Genomic DNA, 21,251 nt, shown 5'->3' with positions numbered 1-21,251 from the left:
AAAACTGAGATAAGACTTGGATATAAAACACCATTTTCACTGGGAACTATTCATTATGTAGGTAAAATTCAAGCACCCAATTCACTATCAATTGAATCCATAGATAGTGATAAGAGGGAATTACACACTACTCTTTTCCTGTAAATACATGTACAGTAGCAGACCATCAACAGATACTCTGAAAACAGCCCTTTTATTTATGGGTAAAAATTTTGTTTCTAATAGGAACATAGTATCTTCCTAATTTCTATTATTCAGCAGTTTAATTTTAAGCATAAGATAAATTTACTTATCTTTTAGCAACAGACTCAAAATGTCTTACAGGGCCATATTGTCATTGAAAAGCTGCTGATCTGCAATCTGTAATTGTGAGCAGCTTCATAGGACAGTGGCAAGAAAATTATTTTTTTTTCAAAGGTATCCATAATACCAGATCTCCACTTTTGGAAGTGAAACAAATACACAGTTCTTACCCTGCATAATAATATAAAGGATCTTTTTGAATGAGCAAGAGGGAGTAAGATATAATTTCTGGACTGTCTGACAGAAACATAACAATGATTGGAGGCAGAAGTGATACAGTTTGTTAAACTGACAAAGCTGGAAAATAACTAAACAGGTTCCTCATGTCCATGCAAATACTCCTTCAGCTGTATCCCTATGACAGTGTGCAATAAAAGCATATCTGCAATATTGTTCAGTGGATGTTGGTAAAGAAAAAGGTCAGATTGGCCAGCAAATGTCCTATCTAAAAGGAGGCTAAGAGATATTGCAACAGATTAGTGTCATATGCAATGAACACTGGCATGACCAGAGAGATGTACTGGTGAAAAATTTCAAGAAGGATTCAGAAGGAAAAAAAAATTCACTGGCATCACAAGTAACAAGATGGCTTCCAGTCATATTTATCTACCAAAAAAAAAAAAAAGAAAAAGAAAACAAGTTTTTTGACAGAAAGTCTAAAGAGAAAAGACTGCATAGATTAAATATGCAGTAAAGAAAAACTTTGGATAAGAAAAACTTTGGATAAGAAAAACTCTGACAAAGTCCCACTGCTTTGCTTTTATAGGAACAAAATGACAAAGTGATAAACCTCACCTTTGAAGACACATTAAAAGATGAGTAAGTCAAAACAACTCGAATATTGCCTAGACACTGAGAATAAGTTACTTCTATAAGATTAAAGAAAATATTCATCTGATGCCTCAGAAATCACAATGAGGTTAGTAATGGCTTACAAATATAAGAACACTTTTTTTTTCTTTTTAAATTGGAGTTTCAATGTATTTAAATCAGGACCATGAAAAATGAAGCTACAGTAGAAGCTTTCTGTGTTTTCAAAATATTTAAGGGGTAAATCAGTGGACTAGAAAAAGATTAAACAAACCAAGTTCTCACTTGATGTAAAGCAAAAGGGTGCTTTTCTAAGAAGTAATAGTACAGTTCAGAAAAAGAACCTAGGAATTAACAGACAATAATATAAGTTGTGATATAAATGCAGCAATATTGGTACCAACAGGGAGTTAAATACCCTGAGACACCTGCCCGTTTAACAACATTTAGATCGAGACCTCTGTAGTGGTTATCCCATTCCTTTATCTACATTTTACTTGCTTTGCTTTTTGTTTGGTTTGGCTTGTGCTTTTTTCTGAAATATCAGAGACATATTATACATTTAGTTGCAGACTGCAAGGATTATGGACTTATTTCCAGTTTTTATGGTGAACAGCTTGAAGGAAAAATGCTGAGGGAAGTGTAGATGTTTAAACTCTTATCCATGACTGAGCCAGTGCAAAGTACCTGTGTACATGCTGTACTTTGATGTACTATGTACAACATGAGGAATACTGTACTGCAAGTCCAAAGACTTTTTTCTCCATTTATTTTAAAAGAGATAGGAACTAAAATTTTTAAAATAAATACATTTCCTGAATGGAACCAATGGCTATATCCATAAGTATGAGTAATAATGACAAGGCTGAGTTAAGATGCTATAATAAATGTATTTTGAGTACAAAAGACTTTATTCACAGCTCAACTATTTGTAAAAATTAAAAAGTGACACTCAAAGAGAAAAAAACCTCAGCAACAGTACCTTGGCAAGTAAATTTCTTAGAAGGAGTTGTGAGAAGAAGTTTATCTGCCATTTCTCCAGGACCAGCACAACGTGCAATGCCAGGTTCTTTGTATTCTGATTTTACCCAGTCAGATAGCCACTGCATATTACAATCACAATAAAGAGGATTTGCTCCAATAGCACTGTGGAAAAAAGACAAATGAAAAACGGAAGTCAAGATTTTTTTCAAGGCTGTTTTTTAAAAAAGAAGCCAGAAAACGGGTTGGCAAAAACCATTCAAAATGCAAACCTGCTCTCCCACCACCAAATTCCTGTTACAGCACTAAGTGTCTGGATTTGGGTTCTAGATCAAGAAGTGATACTTTTAGTAGAAACATAGTCCAGAAATCTAGATGTTCTTAACAGCACTACGTGTGAACTTTGGTGAGCTACTACCAACTAGCTCTGTTTCACTGTTGGTTTGTAATGATAAAGGATCAGCTACATCAGCAGAGTGAAACTGATACTGGGCAATTTAACAAGAATAAAGTCTTTCTTCTGAAGGAATCAAGACAATTCCACAGACTTCTGCCCTGATATTTCTCCTTTTCAGTTTATGGCTCCCAGGCTGGTACAAACCATCTGTTTCTAAGCTTTCAAATTGGATTTAATTATTTCCTCTTTGGAACTGTCTCACTGAACTCACAGCTATGCGCAGGAATTCTGTAAGAGTTCTTTGCTGCATAAGTAAATAAAACTACATTATCCTAGCTCTGCAGTAGTTACAAAAGAATTGCTTCATTATGAAAGCAAATCCGTTTCTTTAAATGATAATCCGTGTGACTTGTTTTTAATTAAAAAATAATTTAGCTAGAGATTTTTAGAATTATTTTCTGTAACAGCTTTTTAAGTGTTTATTTTCTCTGCAAGAAACTATAAATACTCTTAAGACTCTGAAAACAATGAGACATTGTGTAGTTAATTAGGAGGATTGAAGCCTTGTGCTATTCTGAAAAGATGTACTCATGTTCCTTTTAAGAAATACAGTAATCATGGAACTTTTAACAGATAATCTCAACATGTGCAAACACTGTCAAATGGCTGTATTAGAACATCCTCCTTCTCCAGATGTTTCAATACTTTCCATAACTTTGAATCCATGTGTCTTCTAGAGATACAAGAAAGTCTTTGGCAAGCAAAGGCAGTAGGAACTACCAGAGCTGAAACATTTTTTTCTGCCCCACTGAGCAGAAAGCCCTCTCATATTAACTTTTTAATAAATTCAAGCTGTACTCAAGAAAATATACATATTTGTTCAGTCAGGCTTAAGTCAGAGCAGGAAAAAAAAAAAAGGAGATTAAGTAACAAGGGAATTTCCCATGCAAGGAGAAACACCTAGAATTTGTCCATTCTGTATTTGCAAAAGTGGATTACAGCCTGAACTAACAGAATTGTTCTGCTAAAATCAGAATATTAACAAGGACAACTGGTATCCATTAAGAAAAAAGCACCAGCAACAATCAAATCTATCCAAATTTTACTGATATTTCATGCAGATAAAATTAGTTTATTAACATTTGAATGAATTATCAATGACTGAAAGTTTAATCAGTATGAAGTTTCTGAGAGCTAAATATAAATGTCCAATACTGAATGAAAAGCAGATAATTAAGTTTTTAATAACTGCTGCTGTTCAGAACCCCTTTCTTTGGGCTGGATAAGCCCAGCTCCTGTAGCTTCTCCTTACAGCTCATACAATCTAGCCATCTCCCAACCTTGCTTGCCCCTATGCTGGATTTGCTGTAGTTCATAAACATCTGCTTTCTACTGGAGAAACTGGACACATATTCCAGATGTGGCCATAGGAGGGCCAAGCAGAAAAGAGTGATCAGGATCCTCAGTCCTCTGGCTGCTCACTTTAGCCTTCATTGCCATGAGGACACAATGCAGACAAGTTCAACTTGCAGCCCAAGCAGCAGGCCCAGGATTTTTCTGCTGAGCTGCTGCCAGCTTTCTGGCCAGTGCCCGGCCTCTGCACAAGCATGAGCTTCTTCCAGAGAACTTCTTCTCATTATGTCTTTCTTTGGCTATATGAAATTGGCTAAGCATAACAACAACAACAACAACAAAAAGTATACCAGCTGAATACTTACAGGTGTGATAACGCTGAAAGATCATTAAAGGCTCCTTCAGGAACAACAGAAATATCATTGCCATGTAAAGACCTTAAAAGAAAAGAAACCCAATAATATCAATGCATAAAAAAATCATCTTGGTTAACTTGGCAAGTTAAACAAGTTAACTTGGTTAACTAATAATCAAGGTTAACTTGGCAAATTTCATTTTCTTTCACAGTCTTCAGCTTTTCATGTGTTTTTTTTTTTCTTACAGTTCCTCAGTGTTTCCAACTGTTTGCAGTTTAATTTTTTTTTTTTTTTTTTTTTTTTTTTTTGGTAAGCTCTAACTGGCAGCTTATATGTCATTTGGCTTTTTCGTATGCTGGGTTTTCATAAGAAATATAAATACTGTAATTATTTTAAAACTGAAAAAAGTTGATAAAGTAGGTACAGTTATGCAAAGTAACAACTGGATTTAGAGATTACAGATAGCAGAAGAGTTTCTGATTTTTTCAGGATCTCCCTGAAATTTGCATTAATTATGTTCATATGTTCTTTTTAATCTTTCATGGATTCATAGAACATACAGACATTGACTGTTAATATAAGTATTAATATTTTTGTCTGAATTTGACAGTAGAGGTAGAAAATGAAAAACTTCATTAAGCATCACTACTGGGAATAGTGATACTTCTTTTGTAGAAAACCTGCTGGTTTCACCAAGCATCTGAAGTTCAACAAGGGCAGGTGCTGCATTCTGCACCTGGGGTGAGGCAGTCCTGGATGTAGGTTCGGGGTGGGGAATGAGATGCTGGAAAGCAGTGCCAGGAAAGGAACCTGGGGGTCCTGGTCAGGGGAAAGTTGAACATGAGCCAGCAGTGCCTTGGCAGCCAGGAGAGACAGGCCTGTCCTGGGGTGCATTAGGGACAGCATCGCCAGCCAGGCAAGGGAGGGGATTGTCCTGCTCTGCTCTGAGCTGGGCAGGCCTCACCTTGAGCGCTGCAGGGCAGGTTTGGGAGCCACAAAATAAGGAAGCTATTAGAGAGTGTCCAAAGAAGACTAATGACAGTGCTACAGAGCCTTCAGAGGAAGCTGTAGGAGGAGGGGCTGAGGCCACTTGGTCTGTTCAGCCTGTAGGAGACTGAGTGGAGACCTCATTGCAGTCACAACTTCCTCATGAGGAGAAGAGGAGGGACAGACACTGATCACTTCTCTGTGGTGACAGTGACAGGACCCAAGGGAATGGCCTGAAGCCGAGTTAGGGGAGGTTTAGATTGAATATTAGGAAAAGATTCTTCACCCAGAAGGTGGCTGGCATCTGGAAAAGGCTCCCCAGGAGTCAAAGCACCAAGTCTGACAGATCTGAAGAAGTATTTGGGCAATGCCCTCAGGCACATGGTGTGATTCTTGGGGATGATGCTGTGCACGGCCAGGAGTTGGACCAATGATCCTTGTGGGTCCATTTAATCTCAGCTCATTCTGTGATTCTGTGAAAAGTCTCTCTCCTTTTCTATACATTCATTCAGTTACATGAATATCTAACACATAGAATTATGGTTCTTGAAATTATCCATATTTGTACTGAATAACTGAAATTATGAAAGCACACTTAAATAATGTCATGCTTTAGGTATTTAATCCAACCAAATATTTAAATGGTTATAAATGACCCACACGGAGGCAAAAATTACATGTTCTGCTGTGGACTTTTGAAAAGGAATCTTTGCACACTTTTTTCTTAATGACAAACTGAAGCTGTAAATGAGACTGATTGTTCTTTATTTTCCTTTGTCCATTTTTGTGCCCTGTCAACCATGTTTTACCATGTTAGTGGTAAATTGGAAAGTTTTCTTTCAACCAGAAAGTAAAGTTATTGGTTTTCAATACTTAATTCTGATATCATGGCTTCAGAAATCCTCCCCCATTAAATGAAACAAGACAAAGAAATTTACTGTTGGAATAAAAATATTCAAAATTCAGGTGCAAACTCCCTGATACATACTGAAGTAATTTCTGCATATGGTATTTTTACTAGACTTCAATGCTTATAACAAGGAAGAACGTAAAACAAAAAAAGAAATCCAGCTGACATTAAAAATCAGAAAAGTAGGAAGTGCATGTCTTAGATTTTTAAGGCTACAGAATTATCACTTCTGAAATACTTGATAGGTGTTAAAATCTGCTAACTTCCTATGGTTCTGCGATCTTCTGTACACAAATAAAAAATTACAGAAAATAGCAATGATCAAAAAATAATACTTACAATAACCTAAGTGACTTCAACCCATCAAAAGTCTGTGCAGGAATACATCTTAGGCGGTTGTAACTAAGAATTCTGAAAATATATAAAATGCTGTCAGCAAGTGTATCAGCTATTCAGTAAACTATGCAGAGCATGACCAAAATCAGCTTTTGCATGCACAGCTAGTCAGGAAACTAGTTATTTTACAGCCTCCAAAACAAGCAAGTTTTAATATCAACTAAACTCCCTTTCTTTCCAAGACAAAACACCCCACTGTAATGCTTCCAAAGAGTCACTGCTACATGTTTAAACTTACAAGGTGAGCAGCTGAGTCATGTTGCTGAAGCTCTGGTTAGAAAGAGTGCTGATTCTGTTGTTACTTAAATCTCTAAAAAAATAAATTCAGAAATTCAGACCTTAAAATGAATGCCCCAGTCCCAAAACACTGTAAGTTAAACTGACAGACACATTTTCATTAGTAGAAGTAGTATTACCATTGATAAAACCATTTAAAGCAGCACCTGTTTTTACTTTCACATGCCATATATAAGCCCAGCAAGTTTAGATTGATCAATAAAAAGCATTCTCATTTCAACACAGATGAAAAAGCAGTGTAATGCATTCTAATACAATAGCAATGCTCATCATGCTACCAAGTTAATAATGCAATCCCTCATGAACTCAAGCACAAAAAATGAAAGCAATGTTTTAAAGTGGAAGTCATTCTAGTCATGTCCCTAATGACACCTAAGTAAATATCATTTAATACTCTACTTAACACGTACATGATGAAGACATCAAAGCCTAGAGCTATTATTATAAAGAACTTAGATTTACAGAAAAAGCAATAATGTCTTCTTTGGTCAAAATTCTAATGAATAGTCTTAAACATAATTATGATGGAAACTGTAGTGGTATGCTGATGGCTTCAAAGATGCTGCATTAAAAGTGAATATTGTCTATTTTTTATTCTCACATTGTTCTTTGCTTTTAATTTTATGTTGACTATTTCAGTATTGTTTCATGTATTTTGTGGTGAAATACTGCCTTTGTTTCTGAGGGAATCCTGGTATATTAATCTAAGAGCACTGCTAAATAGCCATGCAATATACATATTTCCCCACTTGAAATTTTCATGTAAGCATGGAAGATGACTGACTCATAATAAACATATTAGGCAAGTATAACAGAGAAATACATTCAAAAGAGAACAAAAAAGATAAAAATAAACTGCTTTCTCTGTTTATCTGGAACTCAGGAGACTTGTATGTAAGTCTTTGTTAGACCACAGGACTATGCGCAGTGATTTCTTTTTGCAAACACAGCTGAGGAACATTCTCAACTATATTACAGCAGAATAAGTAAATGCATGGAAGAGTTTAAAATAATGTGCGCTGCAGCTCTCATAAATGGAGACTGTAAATACTCATTTGCATTCTATTTACAATTCATCTATTCATAACTTCCCCAAACCATTCACAAAGATTTCCTATAAGTTCCACACAGGATAGACTTGACAATATTGCAAGGGCTTTTTTTCCGATAATATTTGAAAAATACAAAAAGTTTTGAAAGTGTGGGCTTTAAAAAAATTGTGACAGTGACTTCTTTTGTCTAACATGAGGTAAATAAAGGAAATTAATTTCTTGTTTTTGAAATGCTCTAAACCCAGTGAAAAATGAAATTTAAGGGATTCAGTTACTCCCCCTCCACTTTTCTTTCTGAATAAAATGAAACCACAAACTGCTTTAAGAATGTAACACAGTTCAGCCTCAGCTGGTATAAATTTTTATAGTCTTAAAAAAGACCATGGAAATTACCAATGGAATTACAGGCATTTACATCTACAGTTTTCCTGTTTTTCTCACTGTACATTTAGAAGGTAAAGAAATCATATTCAAACCATTCACGAAGGTAATAAATTTTAGAGCAACTAATGTTTTGCCTGAAATCACATAGTGAGTCAGCAATAGAGTTGGCAACAAGGCATTTTAGACAAGCTCTCTCCTTGGGTCATGAAAACCATATACTTTGGGAGAAACAATTACCCTGACTTTATAAGATCTTATGTCTCTTTTGAGGTCAACTATAATTTTTGCTTTGTTATTTTGTGATGTAATCACTTGAATAAAATACCCATGCTCATAAAATGTGAGTGAGTATATTATATGTAGGATGTGATAAGAAGAATAAAATATCCTCAGTTATAAAATATTTGCAGAATATGTTACCTTTTGCAGGCTTTTTCCTATAAAAAATTCAGGTATAATTGAGTAAGCTATTTTGTTTTGCTTTTAATTTCAGTAGAGAACATTGCTTTAAAACTACTTACATGAGTGTCAAATGCTTGTAGTTGGAAAGCTCTTTTGGAACAAGGGTAAACTGATTTCCATCCAAATAACTAAACCAGAAAAATAAAACAAAGAGCATTACATATTTCATTAAAATAGGAGCATCTTCATCCACTAATCTATGAATCCAACAGTAAAGTTAATAGCAAATGAATACATACTATTTCATTTTATAAGAAAACCTACAAATTTTGGTTTTTAGAGTTAGAACTGAGGATTGTAGCCTAAGATCCAAATGCAACTGTATCACATACAATGCATATGATGAAGTAACATAATAAACACCATCTCTTGCATTATAGTTTCTATTTCATGATGATTCTGCAAAACGAGGTCTTTATCATCTCCAGTTCCCACACACCTACACAGCAAAGGTAAATCTGACTTCTGCAAATCACATTAAGTGTGGATTTTCAGCTATCATGAAACAGACTCTGGCATTGCAGAGGTAGTCCTTTACACTACAAACAGCAAGGTCTAGTTTTATCTCTAACAGCAAATTCATTTGTCTTGCCTGTGGTTCAGGTCACCTTCCTTAATTTATCCCTGTAAATTTCATGATACATCAGTTTATCATGATACAATCCTGTTCCCGTGAAACATGTTAGTGACTGAAGACAGTAATCAATTACCCTCTACTAGAAAAGTTAGATTTTTTTCCCCCCTCTCAGTAGGTTCACAGCTCCTGTATTATATTGCTCACTCTTCTTCCATGCTCATAATTCTCAATAAGAGCCCTTCTCATCCTTAGAGTTAATGGGGACAGAGCTGTCAAGCTGTACCAGCACTGGCGTTACAGGCAGAGGAAGGTATCAAGCCTTGCCTAAAAAGCTTCCAGTGTGCAGCCAGACATAACAGAGCACAAGTGGAGGAGTTCTTCATGTAACCAGGGCAAGTAGTTTAGAGATTATAAGAACTGCTGAATTTACCTGACAGTTTGAATTGAAGCATCTAGTGGCAAGAAGGTTAAAGGTCTTTACTTTCTCAGCTGGGGAAAATGACTTTGCTGATGGTGGTATTACTTATGTTTCCTGGAACCCAACTGGAAACTACACCCTAGTTATCCCTACAGAAAGAAGATATTTTTGCCCTCCAAATACTTGCAACATGCTTGAGCTAAGAGCAGTCTTTGATAGGGACATTTTTTTGTTTTATTTTGAGCTTAATGTCTTTACATATGCTGTAGCATCTTCGGAAACTTTAGTTTTTACTACATGGATGAGCTGAAACACAGTTAAATTTCATTTAAAAACCCCCAACTATCTACATCTAATCAAAAGGCTGTCTTCTTTTTTTTTTTTTTTTTTTTTTTTTTTTTTTTTTTTTTTTTAATTGGACCATGACTTCCTAGGGCTGCTTACCGAATCCAAAATGTGTCCCAACAAGCTTTATACTTACACTATGCTACTGATGGTGAATAGAGCATGGGCTCACGTAATTAATTATTAAAAAAACCCAAACAAACAACTTTTAAAATTTTTGAAGAAGTAAGTATTCTGAGAAAATTCTTCTATCAACAGATATATTAGGTTATATTATTAAGCTTCATTAGAACTGAAGTACTACAAGTATCCACTTGCTTGATAAAAATTCCTCCTTGTTCCAATGAAGCAACTATTAAGATATTTTATAAAATGCATGAAGAGTACATCTTAGAAGAGCCATCCATGCTAATAAGCAAGAAGAATCAATCAGTATGCAACTGGTAAACAGGAACCACCTCCATTATTCCTTTGAAAAATATGCTAGATTGCATGCTTAGACACTAAAGCACACAAAATTGTACACAAATGAATTTTCAGTCACAGGGTTCCATTTTCAATTCCAAAAATATCTCTCTTTAGCTGCTTTGTTTTACATTGCATTGATGACCTCATACTAACAAATTGTATTTATACCAGACAATTCAAGAAAGTCCTCTTTGAGAAAAAAACTAAACCACCCAACTCAAAACCTAATGAAGTTATAGGTTTATATATCTGTGTGCTAATTTGAGGTCTTAATAATTCCAACTTATCAATGGCTAAAGACTTTTAGAAGCCATTAAACACCAGACTAATGATGGAAATCTCAGAATCTTCTATATAATATGAAACCATAGAACAGTAAAATTTTTTAATTACTTATGAAACATAGTTATGATGTTTCCTGGAAAAGCACTACATTAACCAACCATTGTGAAAAATTATTAAAAACTTGCCATATGTAACACAAACCAAGATTTTCTTCCTGTAAATTATTTATATTTCTTTCAATATTCTGACTTATCTGATAAAGAATCAAAACAAACTAATATCTCAATTTTTAGGTTCATATTTTCCCTCACATAATGCATAAAATTTGCTCATATAGTCTTACTTGCTCCTATAGTCCTATTCAATTAATATCTTCAAACAATACATGAGGTAGCAAGCGCTTTTTTTTTGTATCTATGTTACTGTCCACCTGCATATACAAATCATATCTTTCATAAAATACAGTCTTAGGAATTTTTCTCATAGGAAAAAAATGTTTCAATAGATTGATAAAATAGCCCAGGTTTTATAAAACTGCCTGTGTGAAAAGGAAGACATTCTATTAAAACCAATGTTTTTGCAATATCACAAAACTATCATAATCTCTGCATCATAGAGTTGGAAGGATCACAGAATCATTAGGATTGCAAGGGGCCTCTGGAGATCATCCACTCCAAATCCCCTGGAAAGGCAGGGATACCTAAAGCAGGTCGCACAGGAACATATCCAGGTGGGTTATGAATGTCTCCAGAGAAGAAGACTCCACAACCTCCCTGGGCAGCCTTTTCCAGTGCTCTGACACCCTCAACATAAAAAAGTTCTTCCTTATTTTAAGGTGCAGCTTCTTGTGGCTTAGTTTATGGCCATTAGTCCTTGTCCTGTTGCTGGGCACCACAGAAAAGTGTCCAGCACCATCCTGTTGACACCAGCCTTTGACATATTCGTATAGTATTGATGGGATCCCCTCTCAGCCTTCTCCAGACTAACCAGGTCCAGGTCCCACCGTCCCTCCTCATAGGAGAGATTCTCAGCCCCATATCACCTTTTTTGCCTCTACTGGACCCTCCCCAGTAACTCCTTGTCTTTCCTGAACTGTGGGGACCAGAACTGAACACAATACTCTGGAAGTGGCCTCATGAGGGTTGAACAGTGAAGGAGCACCACTTCCTTTGTCCTGCTGGTTACACTTTTCCCAGTGCACCCCAGGACAGAGTCCAACTCCTGGCCCTGCTCAGGACAGCCCCTAGAGTCACACCATGTGCCTGAGGGCATTGTCCAAATACTCCTTGGACTCCGGTAGGCTTGGTGCTGTGACCAGTTCCCTGAGGAGCCTGCTCCAGTGTCTGATCACCCTCTGAAAAAGAACCTTTCTTCACCATAATTTTACTTCACACTGAAGTGAAAGTGACTGGTTCATAGTTACCAGGGTCAATCCTCTTGCCCTTCTCAAAAACTGGGACATTTGTCAGCTTCCATTTGACTGGGACCTCTCCAGACAACCCCCTGAAATCATTGAGAGAGGCCTTGGAATGGCATCAACCATCTCTTTGAGTATTTTTGGATGAATTTCATCAGGCCCCATAGACTTAGAGAAAGCCAGCAAGAGCAGCAACTCCTGTGCAAGCTTGGTGTTGGCTGGGAGTTGATAATTCTCACAGTCATGGTGCTCCAGCTCAGGGCATTGGGACCCTCAGAGCCAATCACTGGTATTGAAAACCAAAGTGAAGAAAGCATTAAACATCTCTGCTTTGTCTTTGTCCCTGTTTGTGAGGTGACCATATTAATTGAAAAATGGACCAGTGTTACTTTTGGGCTGCCTTTGGCTATTAAGATATTTTTAAAAGCTCTTTCTATTGTCCCCACAGTACTGGCCAGCTTCAGCTCTAATTGGGCCATTTTTCTTTCTACAGTGACAAGCAACACCTCTATATTCCTCCTGTGTCACCCAACCTTGTTTCCTCCCATGTCGCCCAACCTTGTACTGGATGTACACTTTTCATTTTTGCCTTAGCTCCAGAAGATCCCTGCTTAGGTGAGCCGGCCTTCTGTCTCACCTGCGTGGCTTCTGACTGTTTTGAATTGCTTGCTCTTTAGCTTTTTACAGGTGGTACTTAAAAAGTGACCAGCACTGATGCACCTCAGTACCTTCCAGAGCATTTCCCATGGAGATCTTACTAGTTCCCTGAGCAGCCTGAATTCTGCTCTCCTCATATCCAGAGTTGAAGTTTTGCTGGAACTTTTCTTCCTGTCAACAGAGATTTTAAACTCGACTGCTTTATGACCACTGTGGCCAAGACAGACACCAGATGCCACTTTATTCACAAGACCCTCGGATTAACATGCAACAAATCCCAGGGAGCAGCTTCCCCAGTTCACTCCCTTAGTACCATAAAGTCATTGTCCAGGTGTTTTTAATTCCTTGACAAAGATGAAGGCCATTGATTTAGAGGATTAAAGGGCTTGATTTAGAGGTAAAAAGTATTGATTTAGAGGTATAAAAAACATGTTCATTATGAAAACACATTCATATTATTATTTTCTTTTTGCTTTTTTGTGCAATTGAACTTCATTCCTTTCTAACCAGTGACCAGAGATTAATCAGATGAACTACTGCCCTTAATTTAACCCATTGTAACATGATATCCACACAGTTATACAATGATTCAATGCTGGGAATATAAAATCTGAGAGTGATTACAATTTCATTTACATATATTTTTAAAGCTATTCAGTAACAGATAGTTTTTAAGACTAGTTTAGGACTTAACAAAGCACTGCTAATTCAAATTTAACCTCCAGTTTCTCAAGACAACGTGAAAGTCTTTATAAAGCAGTGGATCAACAAATTTCAACTCATCTACTAAATTCAATTTTTCATTTTTTCCCCCTCATTCTTGACCCTGACAGTAAAAATCTGACATCAATTTTCATAAAAGGGATAAAAAAGCATGCCACTTACAGTTCAGTCACATCTTTTGGGATGCCTTTAGGCAAAGCTTTTAGACCCTTGTTGCTGCAGCGAACTACTGTGTCCAGACAAGTACATTCTGCAGGGCAGCGGGCCAGGGGAGAGCAGCTATTGTCATCATTTCCTGGTTAATAAAAACAAACAGATGCTAAGATTGCTAATAAATGTCTCTTCAGTATTAGCAATTATAGCCCACCTAGATTTTCTTCAAGCCAATGTGATATTTCTGTACTATCATATCTCAAGGTAGGGGAAAAATTGCATCATCTATGCAAACCATCACTCTAAGAATTTACATTTCAGGTGATGCTTTGCATAGTGCCACGCTGTTTTACTAGGTAAGAATGCTATTATATGGAAAAAAAAAATCATTAAAGAAAGAATGAATCCTGAAAAGAAAGACAAAAAACTTTAAAAAGTATTAAAAACAATCTCTTTAAAAAAAAGATACAGCCTTGAAAATTGACAAACCAATAACGCAGTAAATGGAAATATGTGTGAAAGATGCAAGATAGCAGCATTTCTTTTAATTAAGAGTTAATGAAGCTGCAAGCTATAACATGTCATGTTATTTGATCAAGTAACCTGAAAGAGTGCTTGATTCAAGCATCAGTGTTTGGAAATATTCTCATCTGTACTATAACACTGGATCATTTTTTTAATATTATTTCTAAATTATTAATTACAGTCCTGAAGATAGGCATGAAAAACTTTTGAAGGCATGTATACAACAGCCCGTGCTGTTGTTTCCAGCCCATTTCCAAAAATGGGTGGAAAGTTTTTAAACTGACAAAGAAACTGAGCATGAAGGCCTTTCAAGTGCAGTACTTTGGGATCTATGGGAGCCACGCAGCTATCTGCATGAAAGATGAAATTATAAAAGGTTCAAATATTAATTTACTTACCATCATCACATGTAAAATCCTGAATTGCCACATCCTGGATAGGAATCTCTTTGAGGAAGTAAGGTTTTTGGCAGCGAGGGTTCCCCGTCACAATGCGTTTCTTCCTGAGCCAGTCTCCAAGCCATGCGAGATGGCAGTTGCAGTTGAAGGGATTGGCCAAGAGGTTTCTGAGAACCACAGGAAAGTTTATCCCACATGACACCATCCTTTCATTCTAAGAATTCTATTTTCAAAAAAGCATACCTCAAACACAGTTCTTCAAACAACACTGTGTGTAAATCACAGGTGAGAGGTGTAATTTAGGCTCTGTGTGGTGAATCTTGATGCAACTCGTTTAGAAATAATTTAAAACTGTCAAAGACCTGACTTCATGACAAGCCACTCTGTACCAATAACACAATAATTTCATATAGAGATGGAGGCTGATTACTTTACATTATTAGCTTTAACCTGACAACAGGTATTCCATTAATTTATCATCTCAAGATTTCCATCTTTTATTTGCTCCAGAAAATAAGTTTTCTATCTGAAGTGACAGCTAAGCTGATTACATGCCAGTTACAAAAATGAATTTACTTCTAGAAGCCTCAGTACTTTTGGCATCTCTTTATTGCAGCACAAACATATCGACAATTCCATTATTTATAAACATGTCATCCTTAATATGCAAAATTAGTAACTGGGTGCAAAGTGTCACTTTTCATGTAGAAGAGGGATTAAGTATTTTCCTGAATGATACTACCTACAATCAGCACTTCTTCATGAAACTGAGTGGCAGCTTTGCTTACTCTTTTCACATCCCTTAAATTACATCATATTTAAATTAAAAAAAGGATGTTTCTTTTTATAGAAAATGAGACTGAAGCTTCCTTATAAAACACATATGAATTAAGATTCTCAGCAAGACAAGGAAATTTAAGCTAGTACTTGTGGCACAGGGCACAAGGACAGACACCATGGTAATCTAACCAGCTGTGATTGTGTGCTGCCTATCCAAAATGAGGCTTTCTACCCTGGTTTAGATCAGTAAGCTTCCATGAGGGGAGCGAGCAGGATGTTTTTTCTGCCTTCTCAGACACTTCCACAAACCTGTCTAATGCTGTATCAAAGGGCACCATGAAAACATACTCTTCATATGCCTAAGATGGTCCAGAAAACAAAATTTCTCAAAACTGCCTGTATGAAATCCTTTTATCCCTGAACTTTACTAAGTGCTGTGAAATTACACATCAAAGTATTAAGGGAAATGCTCCCCAAAGGTCAGAGATTTAAACATGGCTACGATAAAAGACGAATGTGACCTACAGTGTGGAGAGCGAGTGCAGCGTGTCGAAGGAGCCGGGTGCCACGGTGGTGATCTGGTTGTCATACAGCGAGAGCAGGCGGACAGAGCTCAGCCCTGTGAAGCTGTCATTTCCCACACAGCTCACCCTGTTGCTCCTCAGCATCCTGAGAAAGAAGGATCAGCATTTTTCACCTTAGCCTGGGCAGGGACCAGGGCTGAAATGGCTGCTGGAGTAAGGGCTGAGAGGTGTGACTACAAGGGGGCTGCTGCCAGTGAAGGGACCACCAGTGCAGTGACCCCTGTGCAGCCTGTCACCTCACTGAAGAGACTGAGTGCAGTGTGTGTGGAGCAGCCTGGAAGGCATAGGTGGGTGGGTGGGTAGGTTTCACAGAGGAAAGGGGTGTTTCACAGAATCACAGAATGGGTAAGGTTGGAAACGACCACTGGGGGTCATCGGGTCCAACCCTGCTCAGCAGGGTTCTCTAGAGCTTTTCCCTAGAGAGTTACTCACTGAGTACCTCCAGATGAGACCCCACAACCTCTTTGGACAACCTGCTCCAGTTTTCCCTAAGCATTTAGGTTTCCTCTTTTTCTTTCAATGCCAGAAGGAGTAATTATGAATTTTTAACAGACGAGAAATGAAACCGAAATTCCCCAAACCAGCGAAACACAGCAGCCCTCTCTTCATGTTTCCAAGGCTGATGACTCCAGAACTATTTATATATAAAGCTATTTATATAGAGCAGAGGCTTGTACCAGCTTACCTCTTCTTGAGGTCCCTTTCACTTCATTTTTCTTAGCACAAATTCTAGAAACCACTTTTGCTGCATTCAAAAGCATTTAATTCAAATGAAATCAGCATTCCTCCTCAGCATGACTCTAAGACAGTACAGATTTCAGAATCCTAAGCTATCCTAAAATCTCTCAGATTTCTATAAAACTTACGAGCTTTGAAGTCTGTTGTTCTCTCTGTCCACCAAAGAAGGTAGTTTTCCTCCATGCTCTTGTCTAGGACTAGCTGCTTTAAACAATTTTAGCAGCTTTCACTGCAAGGTTAGAAACTGTAGACATGATTTATTTAAAACACCTAATGCCTATGGACAGCTGAAACCCCAAAGACCATCTAATCTTGGCTCTGGTCTGCAGATCAGAAGGACAGGCTCTCTGAAGAAAGCCAAGATGCTATAGATTGTATAAACATTTTTTCGAGTGGAAAGAACTAAGCCGCTTCATGGAAAGAATGAAATGAGTTCAAGCTATAGTGTGTTTAATCTTGCCTTCACTGTTGAAATGACAAAAAAATTACTTAGGAGAGAATAATTTCCCACATTTCAATACACACCAGAACAATTTCTTCCTCCAGCAAAAATCCCAATAATGGTTGAGCTGAAATGAATCAGACTCCATTACATAAAATGTGTAGTTCCCTTGCAAAATTCTGTTACTTTGATGATTATTCCCATTTCCATTTCTGAAGTGGGATGTTTACCCATTCTCAACTGCTTCACTGCTTTAGAGGACTCATTATACCCATAATTAATAACTAAGAAATTAATATAATGTGTAGTTGCTGGTAAAATAGGAACAAAAACTAAAATATGCTTGAATAATCCATAGCTAATTCTCCAAAATATTTTTTTTAGGACAGATACAATATTATTCTCCAAAATACCTATGAGAAAAGAAGAATAAAAACACCCAAATAAATATACTTACAATGTTTTGAGACTTTCTAGTCCTTTGAACATTTTGTGTTGAACACTTTCCAAGCGGTTGCTTGTAAGCAATAGTTCATTCACACCAGAGGCCCCATCAAATGCTCCTTCTTCTATATCTGTAATCTTGTTATTGCTCAGGTTTCTATTACACATTAACAGAAACAGATGAGAACTGAGGGGATTTTCTTTTATAAATGTCCTAAATTAACTGTTAAATGCTGCAGACTGAATAAATTCCAAGAAAGACTTAGAATCTTAGTTTTCCACTAAGCTTGGAAAAGACCTCCAAAATCATCAAATGCAATCTTGATGCAATAGCCAAGTTGTTGTGTAAAAATACAAAATATAAATACATAATTCAACTTCAAATTAGTAAAAAAAAAAAAATCAATGCCCTTCTAATTAAAGAAGCAAACATTTTTTAAGTAATAATCTTTGGAAGATGGCTTTTAAATAATGGCAGTTACCCAATCTATGCTGTTGCCACACAAGAACATATTTTCCTAATTTTGAATTTTATCAGTAACTATATTTTTTCAGGTCTCCAGCCTTTATAGCATTTTTAGATGAATTAATAACAAAATTATACTGTATGAGTACAGCACAACTAACCTCTCAGATTTATTTTATTTTGATAGACAAATATAAGAAAACAGTATAAACAGCAACATATGTAAAGGAAATGTGTGAATATAAACAGTACATGAAATGTTAATAATTTATGACATTAGTTAGAGAGGAGGGTTTATAAGCAAGATAGTTCATGTATCTGCAATTTGCCTGCAAAGTGGATCAAAATATGGGGAAAATGACCTAAAATATTGCAAAAATACTTAGTGTTTATGATTTTAGTTGAAAGATGGAAATTACATCCCAAATGGGTTGTATCTGTACTATATATATACAAAAGCAAACATACGCAACAGCACACAATTTCTTCAGTATTTTTCATAATAGTGTCCTTTTGTTTTGTTTGTTTCCTATCATTACTTATACATATTACAGAAGTACATAGCTACACATTAAACAGTGTTATAATACACTAGTGATTTTTAAAAAGGTCTTAAAAAACTCTCTGAGACAAAGTGAATAGAAGCAAAGCTAAAGACTATTAGATGGTATTAATGGTGTTGGGAAGAAAATCAAACATTATTTGATGCAATTTCTAGAATGGTGTTTAAATCATTCAAAACAAGAAAGATAATATTTCTCAGAAAAAAACCCAGGAAGCTGCGGCCTACTCTTCAGTGCTGACTAGTCTCTCTAGCTGAGCTGAAACACAACCTACACCTTGCCTGTGATGAAGGATACAATCATGCCATTAGTTAGGTTGGACAGGACCTTTAATATCATCAAGTCCAAGCATCTAATCCAGTCCTGCAAAGTCCATTACAAAAAGGCATCTCTAAGTCTTTTAAATTTCTCTAGGGATGGCAACAACATCACTTCCCTGGGTGGCCTGTTCCACTGCTTGACAGCCCTTTCCATGGAGAAACCAAACTAAACCTCCTCTGCTGCAATTTGATATAATTTCCTCTCATCATGTCATCTGGGAAAAAAGGACAACCCCCACCTCACTACTACCTCCTTTCAGATAGGTGTAAAGAGCAATAAGGTCCCCACTGAACTTCCATTTCTCCAGGCTAAACAATCCATTTCCTTACCTGCTCCTCATCACACTTGGGCTCCATGGCCTCCAGCAGCTTTGTTACTCATCTCTGGACTCTTTCCAGCACCTCAATGTCTCTTTGGTAGAGAGGAATCCAAAACTGAACAAACTGCTTAAGATGTGGCCTTACCAATGAGAAGCACTGAGGGACAATCACTGCCCTGGTCCTGCTGGCCACACTATTACTGATACAGGCCAGGTGCCATTTGGGTCTTCTTGGCCACCTGGGCACGTACTGGCTCATGTTCACCTGGCTATCGACCAGCACCCCCAGGTCCTTTTCTGCTGGGCAGCTTTCCAGCCACTCTTCCCCAAGTCTGAGTGCTGCATGGGGATGGTGTGACGGTGCAGGACCTGGCACCTGGACTTGCTGAATCTCATACCATTGGCCTTGGCCCATCTATCCAACCAGTCCAGATCCCTCTGCAGAGCCTTCCTACCCTCCAGCAGATCAACACTCCCAGTGAACCTGGTGTCATTTGCAAACTTGAGGAGAATGAATTTAATCCTCTCATCCAGATCATTTATACACATATTAAACACAACAGATACTGAGCCCTAGAGAACACCACCTGTGACTGTCTGCCGACTGGATTTAACTTCATTCACCACCCTCTGGGCCCAACCATCCAGCCACTCTTTTACCCAGTGAAGTATTATGTCTGTCCAAACCATGAATATCCAGTGTATCCCAGGAGGATGCTGTGGGAAATGGTGTGAAAGGCTTAACAAAAGTCTAAGTAGACAACATCCACAATCACAGCTTACACTTAGTTTCACAGTGGAGCTGTTCAGTCTGCAAGGTGGTGTGGAAGACTGGAAGTAAGAAACTCATTATTTCTAATCTCAGATGGCTTGTCCATGTCAAGCCCTCAGTTTCCTAAAATCTTTTTTGTTCTTGCTGTAACACAGATACTACTTCACCCACTTCATATAGATATTTTAAAGATTGATGTTGCATAGTTAATCAATGTTGCAGTGCATACACATGCTTTATTACTGATGAAGCACCAAATCAATGAAACATTTAGGCCTCAATTTCTCAATGTCATCTGTGCAGAAAGATCTTTGCACCTATTTTGAACCTCCAGAAGAAATATGAGGTTCACAGAAATACAGAATTCACTCATATCGGTGTCTCTGCAACATCAGTACTTCTTTCCAGCGATGCTTAAGCAGTCACTGTATTATTCTCTCAATGGAAGAATGGTGTAACAACTCATAACTATATTAGGAAGGTATGGTGCAGTATTATTAAACTAGTTGACTCTTCATTTATATTTTTTTTTCATTTTTTCCCTTTTCAATTAACCAGATTTTAAAGCCTTTGGGGGTTCCAAAGAGAGCTACACCAAGACTGAAAAAAATTCATCCTTTTTTTTTTCTTTTGTCTTGAACACCTCCTCAACTTAAAAGAAATACTGTTAAATACGAAGATCTGATATATGTATAAATGTGTGTTTGCATCTGCATGTATGACACAACAAGCATTTTATTTATTTCATAGAATCCTGCAATCATAGAATGTCTTGGGTTGGAAAAGACCTTAAATATTATCCAGTGCTATATATTATCTGTTGTAGGCAGAGACAACTTTCACTATATATTGACGAGGACATTAAATTCAGATCCTTAAGGGACATCATTTGTCACTGATGTCTTTGGGACTCTGAGTCACTGATCATTACCCTCTGGATGCTGCTGTCTGAGCAATCTCTTATCCACCTAAATCCACCCATCAAATCTGTTTCTCCTCAGTTTAGAGAGAAGGGTGTTGGGGGAGCCCATGTCAAAGGCTTTACAGAAGTCCTAATAAATGACAACTATAGCCCTTCCCTTGTCCACTGATGCTTCATATTGATACTTGATATTTCCAAAGTACACTGTAGCTGTAAAAAGTGCTAATCTGAGATTCCTGAAGATTG

The 21,251-nt window shown here is 37.1% G+C and overlaps 1 protein-coding gene across 1 annotated transcript in view; it reads right to left on the bottom strand.

Annotated features, from left to right (window-relative positions):
- SLIT2 (slit guidance ligand 2) overlaps window positions 1–21,251 on the bottom strand; it is a 128,146-nt gene that overhangs the window by 36,285 nt on the left and 70,610 nt on the right. The window contains exons 14-22 of the mRNA XM_066184901.1: window positions 17,656–17,799; window positions 15,960–16,103; window positions 14,655–14,821; window positions 13,741–13,873; window positions 8,748–8,816; window positions 6,732–6,803; window positions 6,437–6,508; window positions 4,210–4,281; window positions 2,096–2,259 (exon numbers count right to left, since the gene is read on the bottom strand). Coding sequence (XP_066040998.1) covers window positions 2,096–2,259; window positions 4,210–4,281; window positions 6,437–6,508; window positions 6,732–6,803; window positions 8,748–8,816; window positions 13,741–13,873; window positions 14,655–14,821; window positions 15,960–16,103; window positions 17,656–17,799 — 1,037 coding nt within the window. The remainder of the gene's footprint in view (window positions 1–2,095; window positions 2,260–4,209; window positions 4,282–6,436; window positions 6,509–6,731; window positions 6,804–8,747; window positions 8,817–13,740; window positions 13,874–14,654; window positions 14,822–15,959; window positions 16,104–17,655; window positions 17,800–21,251) is intronic.

Source organism: Chamaea fasciata, unplaced genomic scaffold (assembly GCF_029207755.1).
Source record: "Chamaea fasciata isolate MVZ Bird 193981 ecotype frontalis unplaced genomic scaffold, bChaFas1.0.hap1 SCAF_6, whole genome shotgun sequence".
Taxonomy (NCBI): Eukaryota; Metazoa; Chordata; class Aves; order Passeriformes; family Sylviidae; genus Chamaea; species Chamaea fasciata.
The sequence above is the reverse complement of the archived record's forward strand: the minus strand, read 5'-3'. Positions and strand labels throughout refer to the sequence as shown.